At 41.9% G+C, this 21,625-nt stretch overlaps 1 protein-coding gene across 14 annotated transcripts in view; it reads right to left on the bottom strand.

Moving 5' to 3' along the window:
• FAM13C (family with sequence similarity 13 member C) overlaps positions 1-21,625 on the bottom strand; it is a 134,261-nt gene that overhangs the window by 23,502 nt on the left and 89,134 nt on the right. For 7 of the 14 annotated variants that reach the window (XM_048218944.2, XM_048218945.2, XM_026504242.4 and 4 more), the window contains 2 exons: positions 14,319-14,403; positions 75-285 (listed from right to left, as the gene is read on the bottom strand). In XM_048218944.2, coding sequence (XP_048074901.1) covers positions 75-285; positions 14,319-14,403 — 296 coding nt within the window. Of the gene's footprint in view, positions 1-74; positions 286-14,318; positions 14,467-21,625 lie in introns of all 14 variants that reach the window. The other 7 variants (XM_026504245.4, XM_048218943.2, XM_026504240.4 and 4 more) reach the window with 1 other exon arrangement.

The raw sequence follows: 21,625 nt of genomic DNA, 5'->3' as shown, positions 1-21,625 counted from the left end.
CAGACATGTATTCCATTGTAGGTTATGAATGTAGTATTTGAGATGAAGGTGATAGCAAAACAACGTCTTCTTACATCATAAACTGCTGAGTGCTGGGTGGAGAAGGGGCCGATTCAGGGTCTAAGTTGAATCTCTGGCTTTGGCTGAAGATGGAGCATCGTGGTGACAGCAGTGGGTTGTCACCGTCAGTGATGTGACAGAGCAGCCTGCTAGTCCCAACAGACTGGAGGTCTTCTGGCGCACTGTCTGCTTCATTCTGCCCGTCTTTGTGGACCGGAGCAGGGTCTGAAGAAACAAGATGAATCATCAAGACCTAGAAGTGACAGAGGCCTTGAGACTGTCATGTTCCTAAGTAAAGATCATAAACATTCATTATAATGTCTTGCCTCTTTGTCATTTCTTCCTTCTGGGGATATGAAAGGCTTTCAAACTACTGTCATGTTTGTTCTCTGAGAACCTGGGCAGAAAATGTTAAAGCCTCCACCACCACCAACAAAAATGGAAACACAAATTATTTAGGTATGAAATATAAAACCAGCACAGCCCCAAGCTACAAAAACTCTCTATTTCATATTATTTGTATACATTGAGGGGTGTATTGCAAAATGTTACAGTGAAAAAAGGAAACAATAAATGGGGCTGAAGCGGAAGAGGACAGACTATGAGGAAGAGAAGGAACAATAGAAATGCCAGGGAAGGCAGGGAGAGTAAAGGACAGAGGGAGGGAGGGAGGGAGAGAGGGAGAGAAGGCCATGGATAGAAAATCATCCAGCAGTGATTAAAAATGACGGAGAACTCTGCTTATCAACATGGGATGATGTTCAGAATATACTAAATGAAAACCACAGGTTTCAAAACAAAACAGTAATGATTCCATTTTGTGTAAAAAGCATGCATTTATGTGTCCAAATAAATGTACCAAAAGATCAAAGAAGCTACTTAGCAACTACAAAACAGGGAAGAATTAGAGTGATTCTGTTTCTTTTTCAGATATTTATGTAACATTTTATTTTTGACAAAAATAACAAACAAGAATAAAACCTGTTCCAAAGCCTCTCCCCAGCGAGGCTGCTAGGTCTGTGCCTGAATTCTATGATCATTCCCCCTCTAACTGAGCTCATTAGCTTCCCACCCCGGGGTCAGTCCAGAAGGGGGGGACACCTGTGCTGTGGGGATGAGAGCAGGGAAGTGAGGCATAGCAGGGCATGGACGGAGCGGCCAGGATGAGAATCTCTATATCAAGAGGTTCTAGACAGTTATTCAAGCAGCAGTAAAAACAAACTCCTTCTCAATTTTGCCCAGCAAACACTCAGGACCACTCAAGGCTTTCTCTTGCGCCTACCCCAAATAAAGAAGAAAACAAATGTTTTCTGGGTGAATAAGCAGAGTCTGAAAACCCTGCAATCCACTTTTCCAAAATAAACATTTATCAAAATTTGGTACCGAATGACTCTTAATCAGGTTAGAATGGTTCATGTTCTCCAGAGCTTGAAATGCAATTTGCTTTGTGTAACATCAAAGGTCTGATCCCCTGTGTGTTTTCAACTGGCTTCCTCGCTGTTGAGTTGCAGACTGGGAGCCAGGGTAATGCCTCCTGTTGAGCCTCTGAAGCTCAGGGACAGCATCCTATCAGTGGCTGAGGCCAGTCAGAAACGCATGAGATGAGGTCTGGGGAAGAGGTGGGGCCGGATGAACACCAGTGCCCAGGCCTGCAAGCAAGGTGTGCTCCTTGTCTGACAACTCACCACAGGCAACACCCTTGCTAAGAATAATTTACCCAGAAAACACAGTTTGGCAGGAGCCCTAAGGAGTAACAGGAATAAGAGTTACTAATCAATCAATCACAACATATGCTAGCAATCACTTTCCAAACCCACCAGGAGGTGTACGGGTTCCTTATCAAATCCTTTTCTTCAACCACGAGGCCCCCAGAAGAAATGCATTTTATTCATATTACCTGTCTCTGAGCAGAATCTATCGGTAATCGTGATGGGGAAGAAAAGAATCTTTAGCAAGCACCTGGGACCAGTGCATTTTTGTTAAAATGGGAAAGGTCTGAGGCCTTCAGGCCTTCAGCTCAACTGTGGCCCTAGGGTCAAAACTAACATGAGTCTCTTGCTGTTTTTAAAGACAAAATGGAGGCACTTAGGCTCTTAGCCACATGACTGGAGTGGAGGGAAGAAGAGGGGCAGTAGGGTACAATACGCTCTTGTGATGCCGGACAGTGGCAGCAAGCCACAACTCCCAGGCAGCCATGCAGTCACAAGGGCAAGCGACCAACACACTTAAAACCGTTCTCCATACAGCCATTCTGTTTTCCCCTTTCAGTACAGTATTCAATAAGTTACACGAGATATTCAATATTTTATTGTAAAATAAGCTTTGTGCTAGATAATTTTGCCCAACTGTAGGCTCATTTAAGTGTTCTGAGCACCTTTGAGGTAGGCGAGGCTAAGCTAGGATGATTAGTAGGCTAGGTGCATTCGATGCATTTTGGACTTACAATATTTTCAACTTACAGTGGGTTATCTGGATGTAACCCCACTGTAAATCAAGGAAGATCTATATCTGTAGGTAGATACAGATATATAGAGCAGAAGAGTACATATTTTATATAAATTAATATATTTACTATGGATTTTAGATAGATTTCAACCTGTAGTTTTTTTTATTTCAGCTTCATCTTAGAATATGATGACCAAGAAATAATGGATTTGATGTGCTGTTTTTTTACTGATACACATTAAAATAAATTCCTATTAAAACTAACAATGTTTGCCCATGCACCTTTGTCTAGCATAGGGGTGAAACATGAGATAAGGCATAGAAGTTGCTAAACACAGTAACCATGAGAACCATCATTTTAATAATTATTATCATCCAAATAAGGAATTAAATATTATGCTGTCCTATTGAACACCAACTATACACTCAGAGTCCCTACGGGGTTAATACGGGAAATGAGAACCAACATATTGTCCCTCCTACCAGTTATTTATAAATAAGAATAATCACATGTGATATTTCTGAGGTGACTCACTATGTCCTCAACTTGTAAGAGTTTTTGCACGTATTTAATCTTCATAACAACCACATGAGGCTGATAGCAGAAAGATCTCCATTCTAAATTCAGTATGGAAGGAGATATAAACTATGTTAGCACCAGGGAAGGTCTGATCAGTGCCCGTGATAGAAGACTCCACATCTCTAACCCTAGGAGCCAAAGAGTGTTTCTGGCAGCCCACTCACTGAGCAGTAGGGAACAGAGAAGAGAATTATCATCAGAGTGTGAAGGCCAAGAGACCACTTCTGATCCTGCTGCAACCCCAGATAGAAACAGATGCTGTATTACAGCTGTCGAATAAGTGAGATTTAAAATAAATCTCTATCAGCAACTACTTGAGATGTACTGCTAAAAGCTAATTGAGTAATGAATTAGCCATAGTCTTGTGGATTTGTTGATTTGCATTTTCAGGTTTGCCTTTCGTGGTGGGCTTTTACAGGTAGCATTCAGGTACATTCCAAATGCCAAATATCAGCCTTTGTTGGTTTTAAAAGCTAGATGAGCCACAAGTATGCCCATCACTCTAACAAGGCACAAGCATCTGAGTTTTCATCTAGCCTCACCAAAAGAGGGCCAGTAAAACAAAGACTAGAAACAACCCCAAAACATCTGATGGATACACAATGGGTTCAGTTTTAGATATGTTGAATTTGAGCACCTAAAGGTACAAAGGGGTTAGCTATGTGGTCACAAAAGAGAGAACATGGGTAAGCTTGAAGTCATCCCAGTAACTAAATTTGAGGAGACAGGTGAGCTTGCTTGCTTGGAGACTACCAAGAGGGAAGAAGCAGTATCTCCAAGGTTAGGATGGGTGAAGGAGGAATGAGGACAGGTGAAGAGGGATTCTGGGATGATGTAACTGGCCAAGTTACTGAGTGGGGTGTGGTTGGCACCCCAAGTAGGCTTCTTAGTGCCAGCTTCTGTGGACAGCCACCAGAAACATCTGGAATCTAGAAGGTGGGAAATTTGTCCCTGTGAAAGCAGGGCTAGGTTTTAGGGCAGGTACTCTGCAAGTCTAAGAGCCACCTTGCCATCAAGGATAAAAGCACAGGATATAGGAGCACCTGGGTGGCTCAGTCAGTTAAGCATCCAACTCTTGGTTTCGGCTCAAGTCATGATCTCAGGGTCATGAGATCGAGCCCCAGGTGGGACTGTGTGCTCAGTGGGGAGTCTGCTTGAGATTCTCTCCCCTGTTCCCTTTGCCCCTCCCCCTACTTACACATACTCTCTCTCTCTCTCTCTCCCTCTCCAATAAATAAATAAATATCAAAAAAAAAAAAAAAGCACAGGATATAGGCTCAGAAACACCTAGATTCAAGTCCCAGTTTTGTCATATGTGTGACCTGGGACAGATTGTTCAATCTTTTACACTCTGTTTTCCCATCTATATAATGGGGATTCATGCAACAAATATTTATTAATCACCTACTGCATGCTAAAGCCCTGTTTTAGGGTAGGATGACAACAGTATCTATCTCATAAGTTGTTCGGAGGATTAAAAGAAGACAAGGAATCTCAAATGCTTAGGACAGTGCCCAGGGGAAGGGACATAATAATCCACCAATGTTAGATGCTGTCGTTTTGAATTTATGGTGATATCTTTTACCTAGTTAGGGAACTTACGATAGGAGTTGGCTGGGGTAGGGAAAGATGAATTCAGTTCTGAATATGCACTGAGTTGAGAGGGACTTTTGGTCATCCAGTGGAGGTGCCCAGTAGGCCCTCAGGAGACAGAATCCAACTGAGTTTGGTCTCAGCATACACCTCCCAAAGTCTGCCTTCTACAATGGGAGGCAGAGCTGTGAGCCTCATTTTCATTTTGAAGGAGTTAACATATTGATTTCAATTAATATGAACGGTTAACAGATTAAGGCACTAGGTTAACTGAGCAATGAAAAATCCCAAAATTCTCGTAAAACCCAGAAACTACATGGATCAAGAAGCCTCACTCAACTCAGATCTAAACTTATTCCTTGCCTCTGCATTTTTTATTACAATTTTCTAATTAATTTTTCCACCAATAAATACAGATCCAGGTTTTAGGTTTGTGAGTAGTTCTTTCGTGTGTGTATGTGTGAATTTTTATTTACTGCATGATTACTGTAAGAATAATCAAGTACATTTTTTTTTTAAGTAAGCTCTACTCCCAATGTGGGGCTTGAACACACAACCCCAAGATAAAGAATCACATGCTGTACCAACTGAGTCAGCCAGGCACCCCTGTGAGTAGTCCTTAAATTAAATTTAATCCCATCCCTCTTGTTCCCTATAAAATTATAAGAGGACAATTTCAGAATTTTTTTTCTTGAGTCATTGCAATTATACCTAACATACACAACACTTTTACCAAGTAAACATAACATTCAAATCATAGAAATGCCTAAATACATAAATCTTCAGGGTATATTGATACTGATTATCTTATAAATCCAATCATAACTTTTAAGCAGTTCATAATAAACTCTTAAAGTTTTTTTTTGGTATTTTTATAGTCTCATTCGTAAGAATAAGGAATAAATGACCGCTAGTTAAAAAAAAAAAGCAGTATCAACAAAGGCCCAACCAAAGGAAAATCATAATGTCATTTGCCTAACATTTTGTTTATACTATATACTATTATATTATATTAACATGTTAGTATCATTTTGGGAAGAGTAAACAATTTGAACTCACCCAAATTTTCAGTATGAAAATAATAGTCAATAAATTTAAGTGCATAGACAAAATTAAATATCTTATATATATTTTAATTTCATATCATAACTAGCTTAGCAAAGTAAAGTCCCAAGGTAAAAGAATAGAGGCAGTAAAGACAACTAGAATGAATGGAGATAAAGGATGACAAAGGGGCAAGGTTGTGGGTGAGAAGGAGAAGCAGCCAGAAAGCTGTGGGGGAAGAAGACACTATGGTGGTAGGGATGGGTGAGAAGGAAGGAGGGGCAGGCGACAAAGATTGAGTTTGCACTGAGGAAACATGCAGTGAACATCAACTTCTAGCCCATGAAAGATTGAGGTTATCAGACATTAGTAACTTCTACCCTAAATCAGAACTGTACTGTGGTCTACTGTAACATGACCTACACTAAGGACAGATGCAAGATCTCTGGATCCTGTCATAATGAGAAAGGGAAGAAATCCATGCTTTGCTTTGTTTTGGAACAGAACATCTGAAGCAAGAATAATTCATATTTTTGGAGGCAATTTCTATACAGCACCAAACCAAATGTCCAATTTGGGGAGGAAAGAAGAAACAATCTTCTAGACAAATCTTACCAGGTGATTAAATGGATCTTTGCACTTTATTTTCTGATTATTCAAGACTTATCCCTTTGCTTATATGCATACTACCAAAGAACAGTTGAGAAACAACCAAGGGAAATAGCCAAGGCCAATGAACAATTTTTTTCCCTCCCTGTGTCACAGAAGTAGAGCCAAATGCTCAGATTACAGAGCTCTGCTTGAGCTGTGGGACCAGGGAAAGGGCAACTGTCATCCATGAGAATGTCCAAGATTTGGAAGCACTCTCCTGATATACAGAGAAAGCTGGATGCTGTGCTCTGATTATTTTTCAGCCTAAAGAGCTCTCCAGGTCTTCTAGTTAATTCCTGCACAATTGACCACCTCAGTGGTACAGCTGATGAAAATCTGCTATTAAGATAACCAGCTATTTTTGAAAGCACTTTCATTTATAAGGAGATGTATTTTGCAAAGCAGAAGGAAAACTGAATATACAAAGTAAATGGGAAGACTACTGAAGGAAATTCTAATCTTCAATGTGGGGCTGTATCTTTACTAGGCTCATCCAATGTCAGTTAGGAAAAATTAGTCAAAGAAGTTGGACCAAGAGCTCCACAAAGACAGAGCCACAGAAACGTATGATCCTCAGGGGACTGGAAGAGACAGTAGAGGCTATTCACCCTGGGCTTAGGAGTGGCAGGGTGGGGGCATCCAGATCAGTGTGAGACACCAAGTGTCTGGGCATGCCATTGGTCACTTCCAGACTGTACTTGTCATGAGCGTGGAAGAAGGAATAACCAGAAAGGTTTTAAAATGACCATAATATATGGGAAACTGTGTACAAGGGAAAAGGGTATAAGAAAACTGTACCATTTGCTCAATTTTCTATAAACCTAAAACTTCTTAAAAATAAAATTAATTAATTCTTTAAAAGTGGCTATCAACCTACTAGTTAAAAGCCTGAACTCTTGAGTTAGAGCTCCAGACTTGGTCTGAGATGTCACTCCCTCGCAATTGTTATGGCCTTGGCCAGGCAAGCCTCTTCTAACTCAGAATCTTCATTTGTAAAGAGCTGTAGCAAGGACACATGGGATAACTTGTTACCATAGTCCTTGGCCTGCCTTAGAAACCGAATTTAAAAAATCTTTTTAAAAATAATCATCTGGCATTTTAGGCTATAGGACTGTTTTTTTCTTTCCTTATAAAGTAGTTATAGAAACAACCTCAGAGAATATACTGTCATCTATGAATTTTGAAATCATTAAAAAAATACTTTCCTTAGAAAACAAGGAGTTAATGTGAAGCTCCCTCTTTCAGATACTATGAAGACGGTTATAAGAGCATCAGAGAAAAATTATGAACAGTAAAGATCGCATTCCAGTCAAGTTATGTCACAGGTTTAGCACAGGATAGATTTTATGGTAACAAATGTAGTTTCAACTTTAATAGGAGGTAATTATTCAACCATCAGCTCTATAGATTATTGCTGTTATAAATATCTTTTGCTGAAGGGAATTAGTGTAATGTCAATCATATGCAAGACTCCAGAGGGGAACCTAAGGAATGAACAGTACTAATGGAATTTCCACACCTTGAAAGTAGTTAGAATTACAGCAGTAGATAAAGGCAAATGTAAGCATTATCAACCAGAAGAAAGGCAACATAAGCTCTGACTATGGCAAGAATACCCAGCTTTTTAAAAAATAATAGCTGACATTTATTGAGCATTTACTAAGAGGGATGTGCTAAGTGCCTTATATGTATTATGCGACATTATTCTCAAAATAATCCTAAGTAGTAGAGATACGATTCTTTCTTTCCCATTTTAACGAAAAGGAAACTGATGCACAAAGAGATCAGATCACCTGTCCAAGATCACTCCACCTGCACATCGCGTTCTGCGAAGAACTAGGTCTCTGAACAAGGAAGAGCCAGTGAATGTAATTTCTTTGGGCTTTCAAGAAGTGCATGGCATGGGTTCTTATATCAGAAGTTATTTAAAAACAAAACCAAATGATGACTGAGCTAAATGTTTTGCAGTGGATTACAAAACCCACTTAACAATATGCAGCAAAGAACAGAGTTGAGTTAGTATCTTTATGATGGACATGTCACAACTAATCCTTGCAAATGGATCCTGGATTAATCTTATTTTACATTTCAAAAATGACATGGAGGAGGAAGTAGAGTTGTGAGTCTGAGTTTGCAGATGATATTGATATTTTTCAAAGAATAAAATGCTAAGCAACCACAGAAGCGGCTCACAAAGCATGAGGAGGCTCAGTAGAGACAGATGACCTTCAGTGTGAGCCAGCAGGCAATGCAGCTGGAGAAAACTATCCGTGTACTCTTAAAACAACTAAACTATTAGTTTGGTAGGGAATGGGATTTTTGGGGTTCTAATGGAATACAGTGATATGACATAAAATCCAAGAAAAGAGTATGCATCTCTAGGAAGAGTCTAGAAAACAATCTGACATGCATAATATTTTGTAATTAATAAAACCCCCTCATGCCCATATTTTTTAGGTATTCATTTTTTTATTGAGATCATTATCATATGTTGTTGTAAGAAATAACAGAGGGATCCCTTGGACACTTTGACAATTTCCCCTAATGGCATCATATTTACAAATAAAACTCTATTTGACTCCATCTGGAATACACTATGAAGGTCAGGTAAATGCGTATCAAGAAAGGCACAGGGTTCTAGAGATGGTTTAGATCACAGGAGCTGAAATCACCATGAGAGGAGGGGTTGTAACAGGTTAATCAACTACAAATCTAGGTCACTTTAGGTTGACAAAGCAAAGCCAGGGTGGATAAAGAAAACAAGACTTTCAAAACACATTAGTAGAGTGTATATACGTTGGCTATGGACTTAATTTCAAATTCTAGAGTATTAGAACTATGGGGACTTAATATTTAGACTGGATAGCAAATAGCATAGTGCAAAGCACTAAACTATGGAGTCTGACTGGGGAAACCTTTCCCCTCCTCCCATTACTTCCCAACCTCTACCACTCAGCAGCTGTGGGAACTTCAGAAGTTAACTCTCCGAGCTTATTTCTTCATCTTTCATCTGGGGGTTATAATGGCACCTATCTCATAGGGTTGTGAAGATAAAATAGGAAAACCCAGGTAACAATGTCTGACACAAATGAAAATGTCATTATTAGCTAATGCTGATGTTATGCATTTGAAAGCTTTTAAAGGAGGGTTTCTAAACCTTGGCACTATTGACATCTTGGACCAGATAATTCTTTGTTGGGGCAGTGGGGGTGGACATAGAGGGCTCCTGTGCATTGTAGGGTGTTCAGCGGCATCCCTGGCCTCTAACTCATTAGATGCAACACTTATTTTCCAGCTGTGATACTTAAAATGTCCCTAGGTATTGCCAAATATCCCCAAGGCTGGGGAGGGGGTGAGGTGGGCGGGTGGATCAACCCTGGCTGAAAACCACTGCTTTAAAGGAACTAATTGAGGACAAAAAGATGAAGTACTACTTTCCATGGTGGTAACCATTTCTTAGTTAAAGCAACAGGTGGCACATACTGAAAATATAAAAAGTATCAGAAAGCATTTAGAAATAACATACATACATATACATAGACCCATAACTTTTGAACAAAGTTTCTAAATTATATTTAGAATTGTGTGCACTTATGAGGTTGAAGTAATGGAGACCCCTTCTTACTAACTTTCAAACACCGTGTGGGGCCACTGCCAGACAGGATGAAACATCAAGTTAGGTGGATAACCCACCTACTAGACACTTGAGATGCCCCCACATTCCAGAAAATTATTTATAAACTCCACCTGCAGCAAAAACACATTCCATGGCACCCCCTAGAGAAACACCAGAGCACTGTGTTCTAGAAAGTGTTCCTGAATCTCTCTACACCTCAGAGTCACCAGGGGAACTTTTCAAACATGGAGATTTCCAGGCCTTATCCCTACATTTTAATTTTGCATTTTAGGGTGGAGAGCCCAGACATCTATCTGTAAGTTTAATAAGTCCTTCCAAGTAATTGGGAACATCTGGGCAAGTTGACAGGGTCTTGCAATGTGAGAGAGAAGGTCAGGTTCTCTTTAACTTCTGCCCCATCTTGACTTGGACATCAGAAAGAGACCTATGTACCATGCAGAATTCTTTATGGGGATAATTATAGCCTATAAATAGATATATTACGTTAGTTCTCACTAACGATCAGCATTAGGAACAAAGCTCGTACCCAAATAGAAAGTTTGAAAACGGAGATTTTACAATGAAAGAATTAATTAGGAACTGCTGTTATTTCTAGTAATAAGTCTTCAGTTATCTCTGGTGACAGCTTTTGCTACAAACTCCATACTATCAATCACCCATGTTCAGACAGAACAGGGGTTACTATGTCACGTGGAACAAACAGTCCTTCTGCAAACTTTGAAAATGACAAGCAGTTGAAAAGACAATGCTCATTCCATTTTCTACTCAACAACACAAGAATAGATCCTTACTAAAGCAACAGAGGAAGCATTTGCTTCAGCTTTAAGAGACTATTGATGCAATTAGAGGGATTTTGAGCCTAAGTAGGTGGGGGTTTCCATCTCAAATTATGCAATTTGCAACCTACAGGTAGGGTGACCAGCCATCACAGGCTTTGTCTTTGTTATACCAATTACTGACATCAAAAATTACTTGGGACTGAAAATTTCCCAGCATGTGGGACTTTCAGTGTTAAAACTTGGACATTCCTGGGCAAACCATGACAACTGGTTACCCTATGTACAATCTTACAGTTATCTTGCAGCTGGTTCCCTTTCTATCACTTTTTTCTAAGGGCCTCTACATCCCTCAAATCTGTCTCGATCCCTTTTCCATGTCCCCATCCCACACAGTTCTAGCCTGAGGACTTGGGTGTTTGAGCACCTTTCTTCTCCTAAAGTAAATGGACTGAGCTGACTGGTCACAGACCCCAAGTTATAAGTCCACTTTGTCCAGGAAATTGAGATGAAGCAGAATCAAAGAGAACCCAAGAGAACCTGACCTTCTCTCTCCCAATTCAAGACACTTAAATAATGGTTCCCTCTACTTGGGAGTGTTTATGAAACATAAAGGGTACAGGACTTCCACCTCAGACTGTCTAGAGATGAGGACTAAGAATCCTCGTACGTGAACAGCTTCTTGGTAATTATGATGTGCAGGAAGTCTCGCCAACAATATTCAGAACCCAGAGCTCTTCCAAGGGTGTCATGAAATGTGTTTTTGCTGCAAGTGCAGTTTATAAGTGCATTTCCAGAGTGGGGATGCATTTCAGATATTTTACTAGGAAGGACTGAACTTTGTAACGCATAAATCCAAGTTAAAACCCAATACTTTGATCTCAAGAGACCATCATTTCAAATGCCTACACACTTTACTTGTCATGCCTTAATCAAGTCTAAGGTAAGCTTGAAACCTATTTAAGTCAGATCAATTATATTTATAAATGTTTGCCTTTAATAGTGAATTGGTAGCATATTATATCCAGATATTCCGGTAAAAATCACCTGTTGGCTTGGTCTTTGTTATACTAATTACTGATATCAAAAATTACTAATTGAATATTTATATACCTGTAAGGCTCAGGACTAGATACTAGGCTTCGGGAAGGAGGAAATTTTAAGTTATATAATCTTTTATAGACTTATGGCCATCTGTACCAACCTCATGTGATCACACTCTCAACAGGGATTTTTTACACACATAAAAATTAGTTTCAAGGTGGTCAAAGATCATTCCAGAAGTCCATTCACAGACCCTGAGCCTTTAAGATGAGCAAACATTTCTTCTTTCTGAGTGACAGAAATATATGATCAAAAAAATTAATTAATTAAATAAATTTTAAAAAAGAAAATATATGACCTTCCTATAAACACTCATCTTGGAAGCCAATGAGAACAAAAGATCCCATAAATTAATCTTTGATTCCAAATGCCTGTCACTTTGGCAATATCCCTGCCAAATGAAGAGACCGAAAACATCTAGCAGGTAGTTTCCAGACTGTGTCAAAGGGTTATTGGAAAATTGGAGAAGATTTGTGTCAAAATATTACAAGGTCCAATACAGGGGCTGGAGCTTCTTCTCTCTTAAATGCAGTCATTTTGCCTACACAAGACTCCTTATTTATAAGCTCTATAAAGGTGAAAAAAAATCAAGATTTTATGGATTTTATTTTTGAAAACTTGCCAGAAATATTCTTGTCTAGTGTGTGGACACACACACACACACAGAGTGAAAACCTCTCTTTTTCATAGATTCCCTCTGGGACTCCTCAGATTCACCTACATTTTGAAAAATTCAGCATCCAAACCACAAGCCTCCTCTGTAAGGAGCCTTCTGTCCATTTCTGCCATTTGACGCTTCAAACATGACATATATGGATCAGTTCTTTGATATGGGCAATTCCTACATAAATTCAGTACTTTTTTCCATTATACAAGGAGTGTTAATATGCTTTTTCAAAATCCTGTCCATCCAGAATGAGAAAATGCAAAACTACTCTTGACCTTTGGAGAATATAAGACACATATATGCACATGAAAGTCATGATTTAAAAAAGAAAAGATATATCTATATCCAACATGCAAATATTTTATAACTCTTTGCCAGATACTTGTGTATCTATACAGAACATCAGACAACTCAAAAGTTAATTTGTATCTGGCTTAAAACTTCGTTACGTGTTTTATATGTTGTTTGTTGGGGTTGGTGGAAGAAGAAAAGTGTGTCTAATAATCTGACTTAAAACTCTAATTGGATTGACACTGGGTCCTGCCCACTTTTATTTGCCTTTCATCAAAACACAATGATCAGCAGAGCAAGAGGAGAGCACCAGGAAATAAGGACAGCCAACTGGCCATCTGCATCCACGGGGAAATACTTTACCACTTACTAGCAGGGTCACACTAGGCCTCAGTGTCCTTACTTATTTCACAGATTAGTTTAAGGATTTAATATAAAATATATAAAGTACTTAGAACAGTGCCTGGATCACAGAAATCTTCAATAATAATAAAGCTACTAATTGTAGCTACTATTAGCCACTATTATTAATATACTTAAATATACTTAATAAACACTGGAGATGATGGTTTTATCTACTTAGACCATATGGATTTGTTTTAAGCAGTAATGTCTTAAATGAGCTGTTAATAGTGACACTGAAATATATTACTTTTTAAGTCTCTTCAATTCCTGGAGATAAAGGACATCTCATGAAGCAAGTTCACCTAAGCCTATTTCTACCAGCCACCAGAAACCAGTCTGCAACCCTCTGACCCATCTGGGTTATGAAAGATAAGCTGTGCTCTCATTTCTACTCATATAAATTAGCGTTTCTTTCCTAAGTCTTTCTGGGAGCATTAATCTGCCTTCTGCTTACTAGCCAACCTACCATCCCTGGGGTTAAAACCAGAGAAACCAGCAGACAAATGATAACCAATTTTGAGACTTTTCATCACAGAAGTTAATGCGAAAAAAAAATCGAGACAGAAAAAGACAATGTAGGATCAGAAAAAGCCACAGGACTCACCTCCACTTTCCCTACGTTGATGAATCATCTTACAAGCAGGTAATAGAAGAAAGCAAGTAGTAATGTTACAACTCTCCCATCACTGAATACCTCAAAAATACCCTGAGTATCAAGACAGTACAGGTTATCTACATCCAGTCATAGAAAATAAGCTCCCACTTGTTTGTCACAGGAAACCAGATAGAAATTCCTTAGGACCAGGAGTTGCGGTGAGCGTTTTTCAGCTGACACCTATTTATGTGTAAATCTGACGCTGGGCCCCCAGCTGGAGAGAACACTCTACACCAGAACACGCCTTAATTCCTCCTGCTCCCTCTCAGCTCCCCCCCTGCAACTCAAGCACCTCTTCAGCTTTCCCGTGGCACCAGGCATGGTTTCCCACAGGAGGCCACGTTAAGCCGCAAGAGGCTGAACTATCCTGAGAGTGCAAGTGAAGACCTGTCCCCAGCCCAGCCTCTTACCTGCGGCATCCGCGCCTTCCACAGGCACACTGTGGGTCGACGCCGGGGTTGGGTCCTTGAGTCCGTGCACCTGAGCGGCTTCTTCCTGGTTCATCAGAAATGCAGAGCACAGATCAGTTTCCAGGGCTTGGAGCTTCAGCAGGGAATTCTGCCAGCAAAAGCAGAACATCGGGCTCGCTAAGTAACTGCCTGACACACAACGGTGAGTCCGCAGCTCCGCAAAGCCTGGCAGAGTGGGGGGAGTTCAGCCACAGCTGCTTCAGGCAGAGCTGATTGTGCCAGAATCAGACACACAGTATTCCACATGCAGCCTCAGCTTCTGCCTCATTTCAATCCCAACGTATATGGCTTTATACACATGGGACTAGTGATTTCGTCAGCAGGAGACGCTGCACCAGGAGAGCCAATCTGAGATGGTATCTGCTTCCCGGGTGTTTGAGGCTTTACGCTTTGCAAGTGTTTCATTCACGGTGCTGACATCGGGAACAAGTGACATGAGGCCCCTCCCAGGCTACCATTCATAAAAGCCAGCATCCCCCAACCACGAAGACTGCAGCAGACCGCAGTGCATAAAGAGTTACTGCTGCAGAGGCTGCCTGGCATCTGGGAGGTGCTGCTGGCTCCCTGATCGACATCTGTCACATCTGTCTCGGGGAGGGCAAATGCATGCAGGTATGTGGGTCTTCTGAAGTGGCTTCTCACACACGGGCTGGCTAGAGCTGCCTGGATCAAAAGCGGAGTGCAGGGAGCAAGGGAGAGCGCCTTGGTCACGGAGTGTGACCCAGCCACTGAGGGAGAAGCAATTTCTTAGCTCCCAGAACAACCCTCTCCCCACCCCCTTCATTTCTCATTTAAATTTCTCCCATGATTCTTAATAAGAACAGACTCATACAGACTGACGCACGTATCCTGCCATGATGCAGATGCCCAGCTAATTCACTCCCCTGACCAGGTGAAAGTGAGTCACACCCCAGGCCTTGGAGGGCTGCCACTCCCCTGCATCAGGAAAGCTCTGCAGGCCTCAGCAGCTCCTCCAGCCCCGGAGTCCTCCAGTAGACGCATACTCGACTCACACCCTACCCTCCACAGACCCTACTCCCCACAAACCTCCATACCCCACCACCGCACCCTACTCCACACACACACCCGCATCCTTACCCCATGCACACCCTTATACCCTACCCTACCTCCCCCCTGTTCTCCACACCCTCATGCCCAACCCCCATACCTTCACACTACTTGCACATACAATTAACCCCCAAATAACCCCATATACACTCTCATTCCTACCCTTCACATTCACCTTTTTTATCCCCTACTACACACATGCACGCATATACACACACACACACACACAGAAACACCCTGCCATTCACACACCATATAGACGCCCTCACACTCAACTCCCACTCTCACATCTGTTTGGAACACACACACATCCCCACCTGCATATATGCCCTCACACCTTACCTCACATAGCACCTACCTCCAACATCTCTTCACACCGAACCCCTCCCCTCACACAGTACTTATTCTTACACACATACCGTCATCCATGCTGTTATGTGAGTAAATACGAGTGTTTTGAAAACACAGCAGTGTTTTCAAAGAGTGTCACTGCTAAATGGGTTCCAGATGCTTCCTCTGCCATGCTCAGAGATGAAGGCACACACCTCCTCTGTGCTCAGGGGTTGCTGACAGCCCACAACTCAGATGAGGCATCTATCTGAGATCAGGTCCCTTTTTTACTGCTCCCTCCTCCTTTCTGGGATGTTCTCCCAGCAGCTGAGTGTAGAAGAGCCTGAGGTTACTGACAGGGGTACAGAGGAGCAAGGGCACCAAGTTTCTGGAAAGAGTTCTAGGCATCTGGGAGACAAAAAGAACAATTCCAGACAAGCTTCCTACTGGAGGACTTTGGAGATCAGAGTGACCTTTCCGAAAAGAGCAAAACTATTCAAAAAATTAGGAAATGATGACATGAGAATGTAAAATGGTGCAGCTGCTATAGAAAATAGTATGGCATTTCCTCAAGAAAATTAAAAATAGAACTACCATATGATCCAGTAATTCTGCTATATACCCTAATAATTGAGACGGGGACTCAAGCAGATACTTGTGCACCTACATTCCCAGCGATATTATTCACAATACCCAAGAGTTACATTATGGACTGAACTGTGTCTTCCCCAAATTCATATGCTGAAGATCTAACCCCCAAAGAAACTGTATTTGGGAATGGGGCTTTTAAAGGGAAAATGAGGTCTAAGGGTGGGGTCCTAATTCAATATGATTGGTGTCATTATAAGCACAGAGAAAGAGACACCAGGGATGCATACACACAGGAAAGGCCATGTGAGAAAGTGGCTGTTGGCCACCCAAGGAGAAAGGCTTCAGGAGAAACTAACTCTGCCAGCACGCTGGTCTTGAGCTTTCAGCCTCCAGAACTGAGAAAATAAATGTTTGTTGTTTCAGTCACCCAGCTGTAGTATCTTTTTTTTTTTTTAATGGCAGCTCTAACAGAGTATTGGCAGACGAATGGAAGGAAGGAAGGAAGGAAGGAAGGAGTGATGGAGGGAGGAGGGAAGGAAGGAAGTCCCTCCCTCCATTTAGAGGAAGGATGTGGAACCTGCTGCTTCTTGTAGACTCCATGTGCTCTTACGTATTCTACGAAGCAGAAGAGAACATGTCAGCTCTGCTATCTTCTATGCATCTGACTTTGGGAAGCATCTTCACTATTCTAAACCTTAGTTTCTTCATGTATATATATATATATATTTAAAAAGCAATAGTAACAGTGGCACCTGTCCTCAGAATTAAATGGAAGGCACAAAATGCACTTTGTACAGCAGCAGCCTATGGCAAACACTCAAGGACTGAACACTGGCTTTATTATGAGTTATCTCCACGCCCCAGAGGCCACTGGGCAGAGCTCTGACCATGCGTGAGGCCAAACGCTACACCAACTCTGAGGCCTTCACTCATCACTTTATCTCCCAGGGCCACTCTCTGAGTCTGCCTGAGTTGGCCTGAGACTGGATGGCTTCTAAGCTCCCTTCCGACTCTAAAGGAAGGAAAGCAAACACGCGCATACACTAAGGATGGTGCGTAGAGTCCGGCACAGTGTGGCTCCTTAGGCAGTGTTCCTGGAACTGAACCAAGTCTTCATGAAACACAAATAAACAGCAAAGAATTTCATTGCATAGGAGTTTGTCAGCTCACATTCAAAGGCCTCTGAACTCCCACAGGGGGTGAGGTATAATACTGAGACCCAGTGATGGCTAGAAGTAGTAAGTGGGTTGTCATCCATCTTCCTCTCCCATCTCTCCCTCCCTTGTACTCAGACTGAAACAAAAACAGGACAGAGATTTGTCAAAGGACATCCATCTGCACGGCTGCTTTATTCCTCTCCGAGATGAGAGAGAGGAATAAGCTTAAAGGAATGGAGAAGAAAACAAGCGGCACATGAAACAGGAGAGAGAAGATGAAGGTCTCAGGTTTTGGCCACCTCAGAGTAGAAGGGAAAAAACAAGCTGCTCTACCTGAGCACAAGAAAGCAGAATGGAAGAAATTCTACAGACCAGCTGTCATCAACTATATTCCTTCCCCACCCCAAACTGACCCATTACCTGAAGATGACCTGTTGTTCCTCAACACAGGAATGGACAGTGGGGACTTGGACACCCTGTGTGGGATGAGCCTATAAAGGGATACCTCTCCTGATGACCAGGAAGTCCAGGACAAGGGTGGGGGTGGGGGCTTTACCTGTGAGCAGTCTATGCCACCGTCACATGTCCTTCCAGTGGGGAAGAGAAAACATCCAGCCCGTCTCATCAGGGCTGAGCCCCACAGACAAACCCTTGAGAAGGCCCATGGACAAGTCGCACTGCACATCGTGCCTCTACAGAGATGGAACACCACACGTGCAGCTTCTAGGCTCTGTCTGCTTTTAATGCACAGAGAGTTGCACTAGGCTCTGGTGAGACTGATATCAGCCCCTTCCTTGTGGGGCTTCCCGTATAGTGGAGAGATGGCCAGAAAACAAGCAAACAAATCAAACAATAATGACAGTTTCTACTGTCAGAGGGTGATGGAGGAAAGAAACCATAAGCCCAAGGAGAGAGTAAGCACTTGTTGAACTCTGATCATGCCGGACTTAGTGACCTTTAATGCAAGAACATGCTTTTCCCCTACAGAAAAACCAAGGGTAGTAAATCCCTGAGGTCTTGGTGCTACCTCAATGCAACCCTTCTCTGGCTAGGAACCCCACCCCCTATGAGGCTGCCCCAGCCCGTTCCTCAGAGCCAGCCTGCTAGCGCATTCCCAGACTCGCCTCCCAGGTCTCCAAGAATGGATCTTCAGGATCTGCAGGAAAAGGGAACTAAGGCTGCTGGATCCTCTAAAGAACAATGGCTACCTCTCCTTCCCAGCTCTCCCATCTGGATGTGAACGACACCAAAGAGAAGTCTGTGAAACCTAGGTGGGGCTTTCGAAAAGCTAATTTTTCTCCTTTACATAATGGAAAATACGCTACTTGTTTTAGAAAATACTCTACTCACTTTTCTCTGCTATGCAATTACCGGGTCCTTCTTTAGTTGGGTTGGAATGGAGAACACCCACACAGGTTGGGTGGTTAAATACTATTTTAAGGCACCTTTGTCTGTAATTCACCAGTTGCAGAGCAGGGACAGCTTACTTTTAATTTCTGTGAAGAGGTTTAGTGGCCCTTTCACATCCTTTTATCTAAGAACTGTATATAGATTTTCTATGATGATATGAAGATCAAATTGGATATTTGCTCAAAGTTGGGGATACAACTGGGTCCCCAAACATCCCCAGTTTACTTACCATTCTTCTTCCCTAATTGTAATGTTTTCCATGTATATTGCCTCCATTACCCACCTCCACACCCCCCCTCCACACTATACTTTCTTTCCATCTGCTTCCTGACCCCACTTCCCTAGGCCTGATTTAGCTATAGTTGCTTCACAGTCAAATTTCTATCAAATTCTTGAGCCAGTTTTGATTACCTTATCTAAACAGCACCCCCAATTTCTCTGTTAGCATCTTGTTTATTTCCTTTCTAACACTCACTATAATATGTAATTTCATTCATTTCCCCACTTGTTTATTGGCTCTTTTTAGCTCCAAAAGGGCTGGAACCATGCCTCCATTGTTCACTGTCATACCTAGGACAACGAGTAGTATAGGAGCCAACCAATAAAAGGACTGCCATTACATTTTAGTTTTTACTTCATGGACTCTTCAGGCCCCTCTGAATTTCCAATTTCAAGCTGCCCTGTTGCCCTGGCCTAGAAACTTTAAAATGATTACGAATCACTACGGAATTTGTTCATAGAATGGACTTCAATAGTTTGTCTTTGGAGCTATTAGTACTTAAACTATCAAAAGGGACAGGTGTTAAAAGAAAATACACAGCCCCCCAACAAATCATATTTTCCAAAACATCAATTATATCCTGAGGGCTAAAGTCTACAAATCTAGTCTGTGTTGTAACCCATACATTAATTCTTAGCAGCTACTTCTGTTCCGATTTCTTTTAGCTCTGAAAAATATTCTGTTTAAAAACTAAAATCAGTAAGATGGAGTGGACTAAGATGGAGATGTAGGAAGATCCTGAACTCACCTACTTCCATGGACACATCAAATCTATAGCTACATATAGAATAATCCCCTCTGAAAAAATCCTGAAAACTAGCTGAGCAGCCATTCCACAGCAAAGGCTTAAAGGGCTACATTGAGAAGGGTAGGAGAAGCAGACACACGATCTTGCCAAAAACCCCACCTCTAGCATGGTGATCCGCAATCAGGAGGGACCTCACAAATATAAAGCTTCTCCCTAAGGAGCAAGGGCTTCATGCCCTACATGAGGTACCCCAACCCTTGGAACCCACAATGGAGATACAAACCCCCAAAATGTCAGACCTTGAAAACCACATCCAGGAAACCCAGGGGACTGTACAGAAATGACTGGCTTACATACAGACTAACTAACCCTGGGGGCTATCACAAAAGCAGCAGTTTGTGGGGGCACCTGAGTGACTCAGTTGGTTGAGCACCTGACTCTTGATTTTGGCTCTGTGTTGGGGTCCACACTCAGAAGGGAGTCTGCTTGAGATTCTCTCCCTCTGCCCCTCCCCCTGCTTGTACATGCCCTCTCTCTCTAAAATGAGTAAATAAACCTTTAAAAAACAAACAAACAAACAAACAAACAAAAACAAAAGTAGCAGTTTGAAAAGTGCCTACTCTATACGTGAAGAACATTCATTTGCTAATCTTAATCCATCTACTGGACGGGCAGGCACCTATAAGGACTCTCTCTGGGGACAAAGGCATTGGCACGTGCCACTTTTGCACTCCCTTTCTAACTTGATGGTGCAGGCAGGTGTGCCCCAGCCCCGCATTCTCCCACTGCCCTCCTATAGCTGGCAGGCACACCCTGGCCCTGCAGTCTCCCACTGCCATGCTATGGCCTGCAGGCACATTCCAGCCCTGTGTTCTTCCACTGCCTTGCAAAGGCCAGTGGGCATACATGGTCCACAAAGGGAACACTCCTTGATCACCTTACTCACTCTTCTGGCCAATAAAAACATTACATTATGTTTCTGAGTTCCATAGGTCTATAACAATTGGAGACAGTTCTTGGCAGACTACTACCACTCCCAGAGTAACACAAACAACAGACTGAAAGACACTCCCAGTCTTTCTGTTAAAAAGGCCTGTTCACTTGTTTTAGGGATTCAGTGTGAGGCACAAGCTTCAGGTTTGCCAAACATCTAGAGGCTATGGGAGTGTTCTCAAGGAACATAAGCAGGGACACCATCTTTTCATTCTCCTTTGGCTTCAATACAGCACATGCCAGTACCTCCTAGAAAGGTACTCATCTGAAGCTCTGATTTTTGCACCTGTCACCCAGGGGACTCCAGATGACCTGTCTGGAAAGCAGCAGGATTTACAATTGCAGTCCTACAGGAGTGTATATATTTGCAAAATTTAAAAGTTGCTGCCTGACAGTCTGGCTTCTAATCACCTGAAACTAGGTGCTGACTGAAATCTCTCTCTTTGGAACATTGACAAGTTTTGGCACACCCTCAGCAACTGGGACCTACCAAGAATAAATGAGACTGCTTAGACAAACAGAAAGATTCTAGACACAACCAAGAACTAGGGCAGGATTGAAAGATAAGGTTCTTCTCTTACACAAGGCCCTCCTTCAAGAATGGGAGAGATAGCTCTTTCCCCTAATACATAGAAAAAAACACAGAGAGTCAATCAAAATGGAAAAACAG

The sequence above is a fragment of the Ursus arctos genome, unplaced genomic scaffold, assembly GCF_023065955.2.
Source record: "Ursus arctos isolate Adak ecotype North America unplaced genomic scaffold, UrsArc2.0 scaffold_7, whole genome shotgun sequence".
Classification (NCBI taxonomy): Eukaryota; Metazoa; Chordata; class Mammalia; order Carnivora; family Ursidae; genus Ursus; species Ursus arctos.
This window is presented reverse-complemented; position numbering and strand designations above follow the sequence as displayed.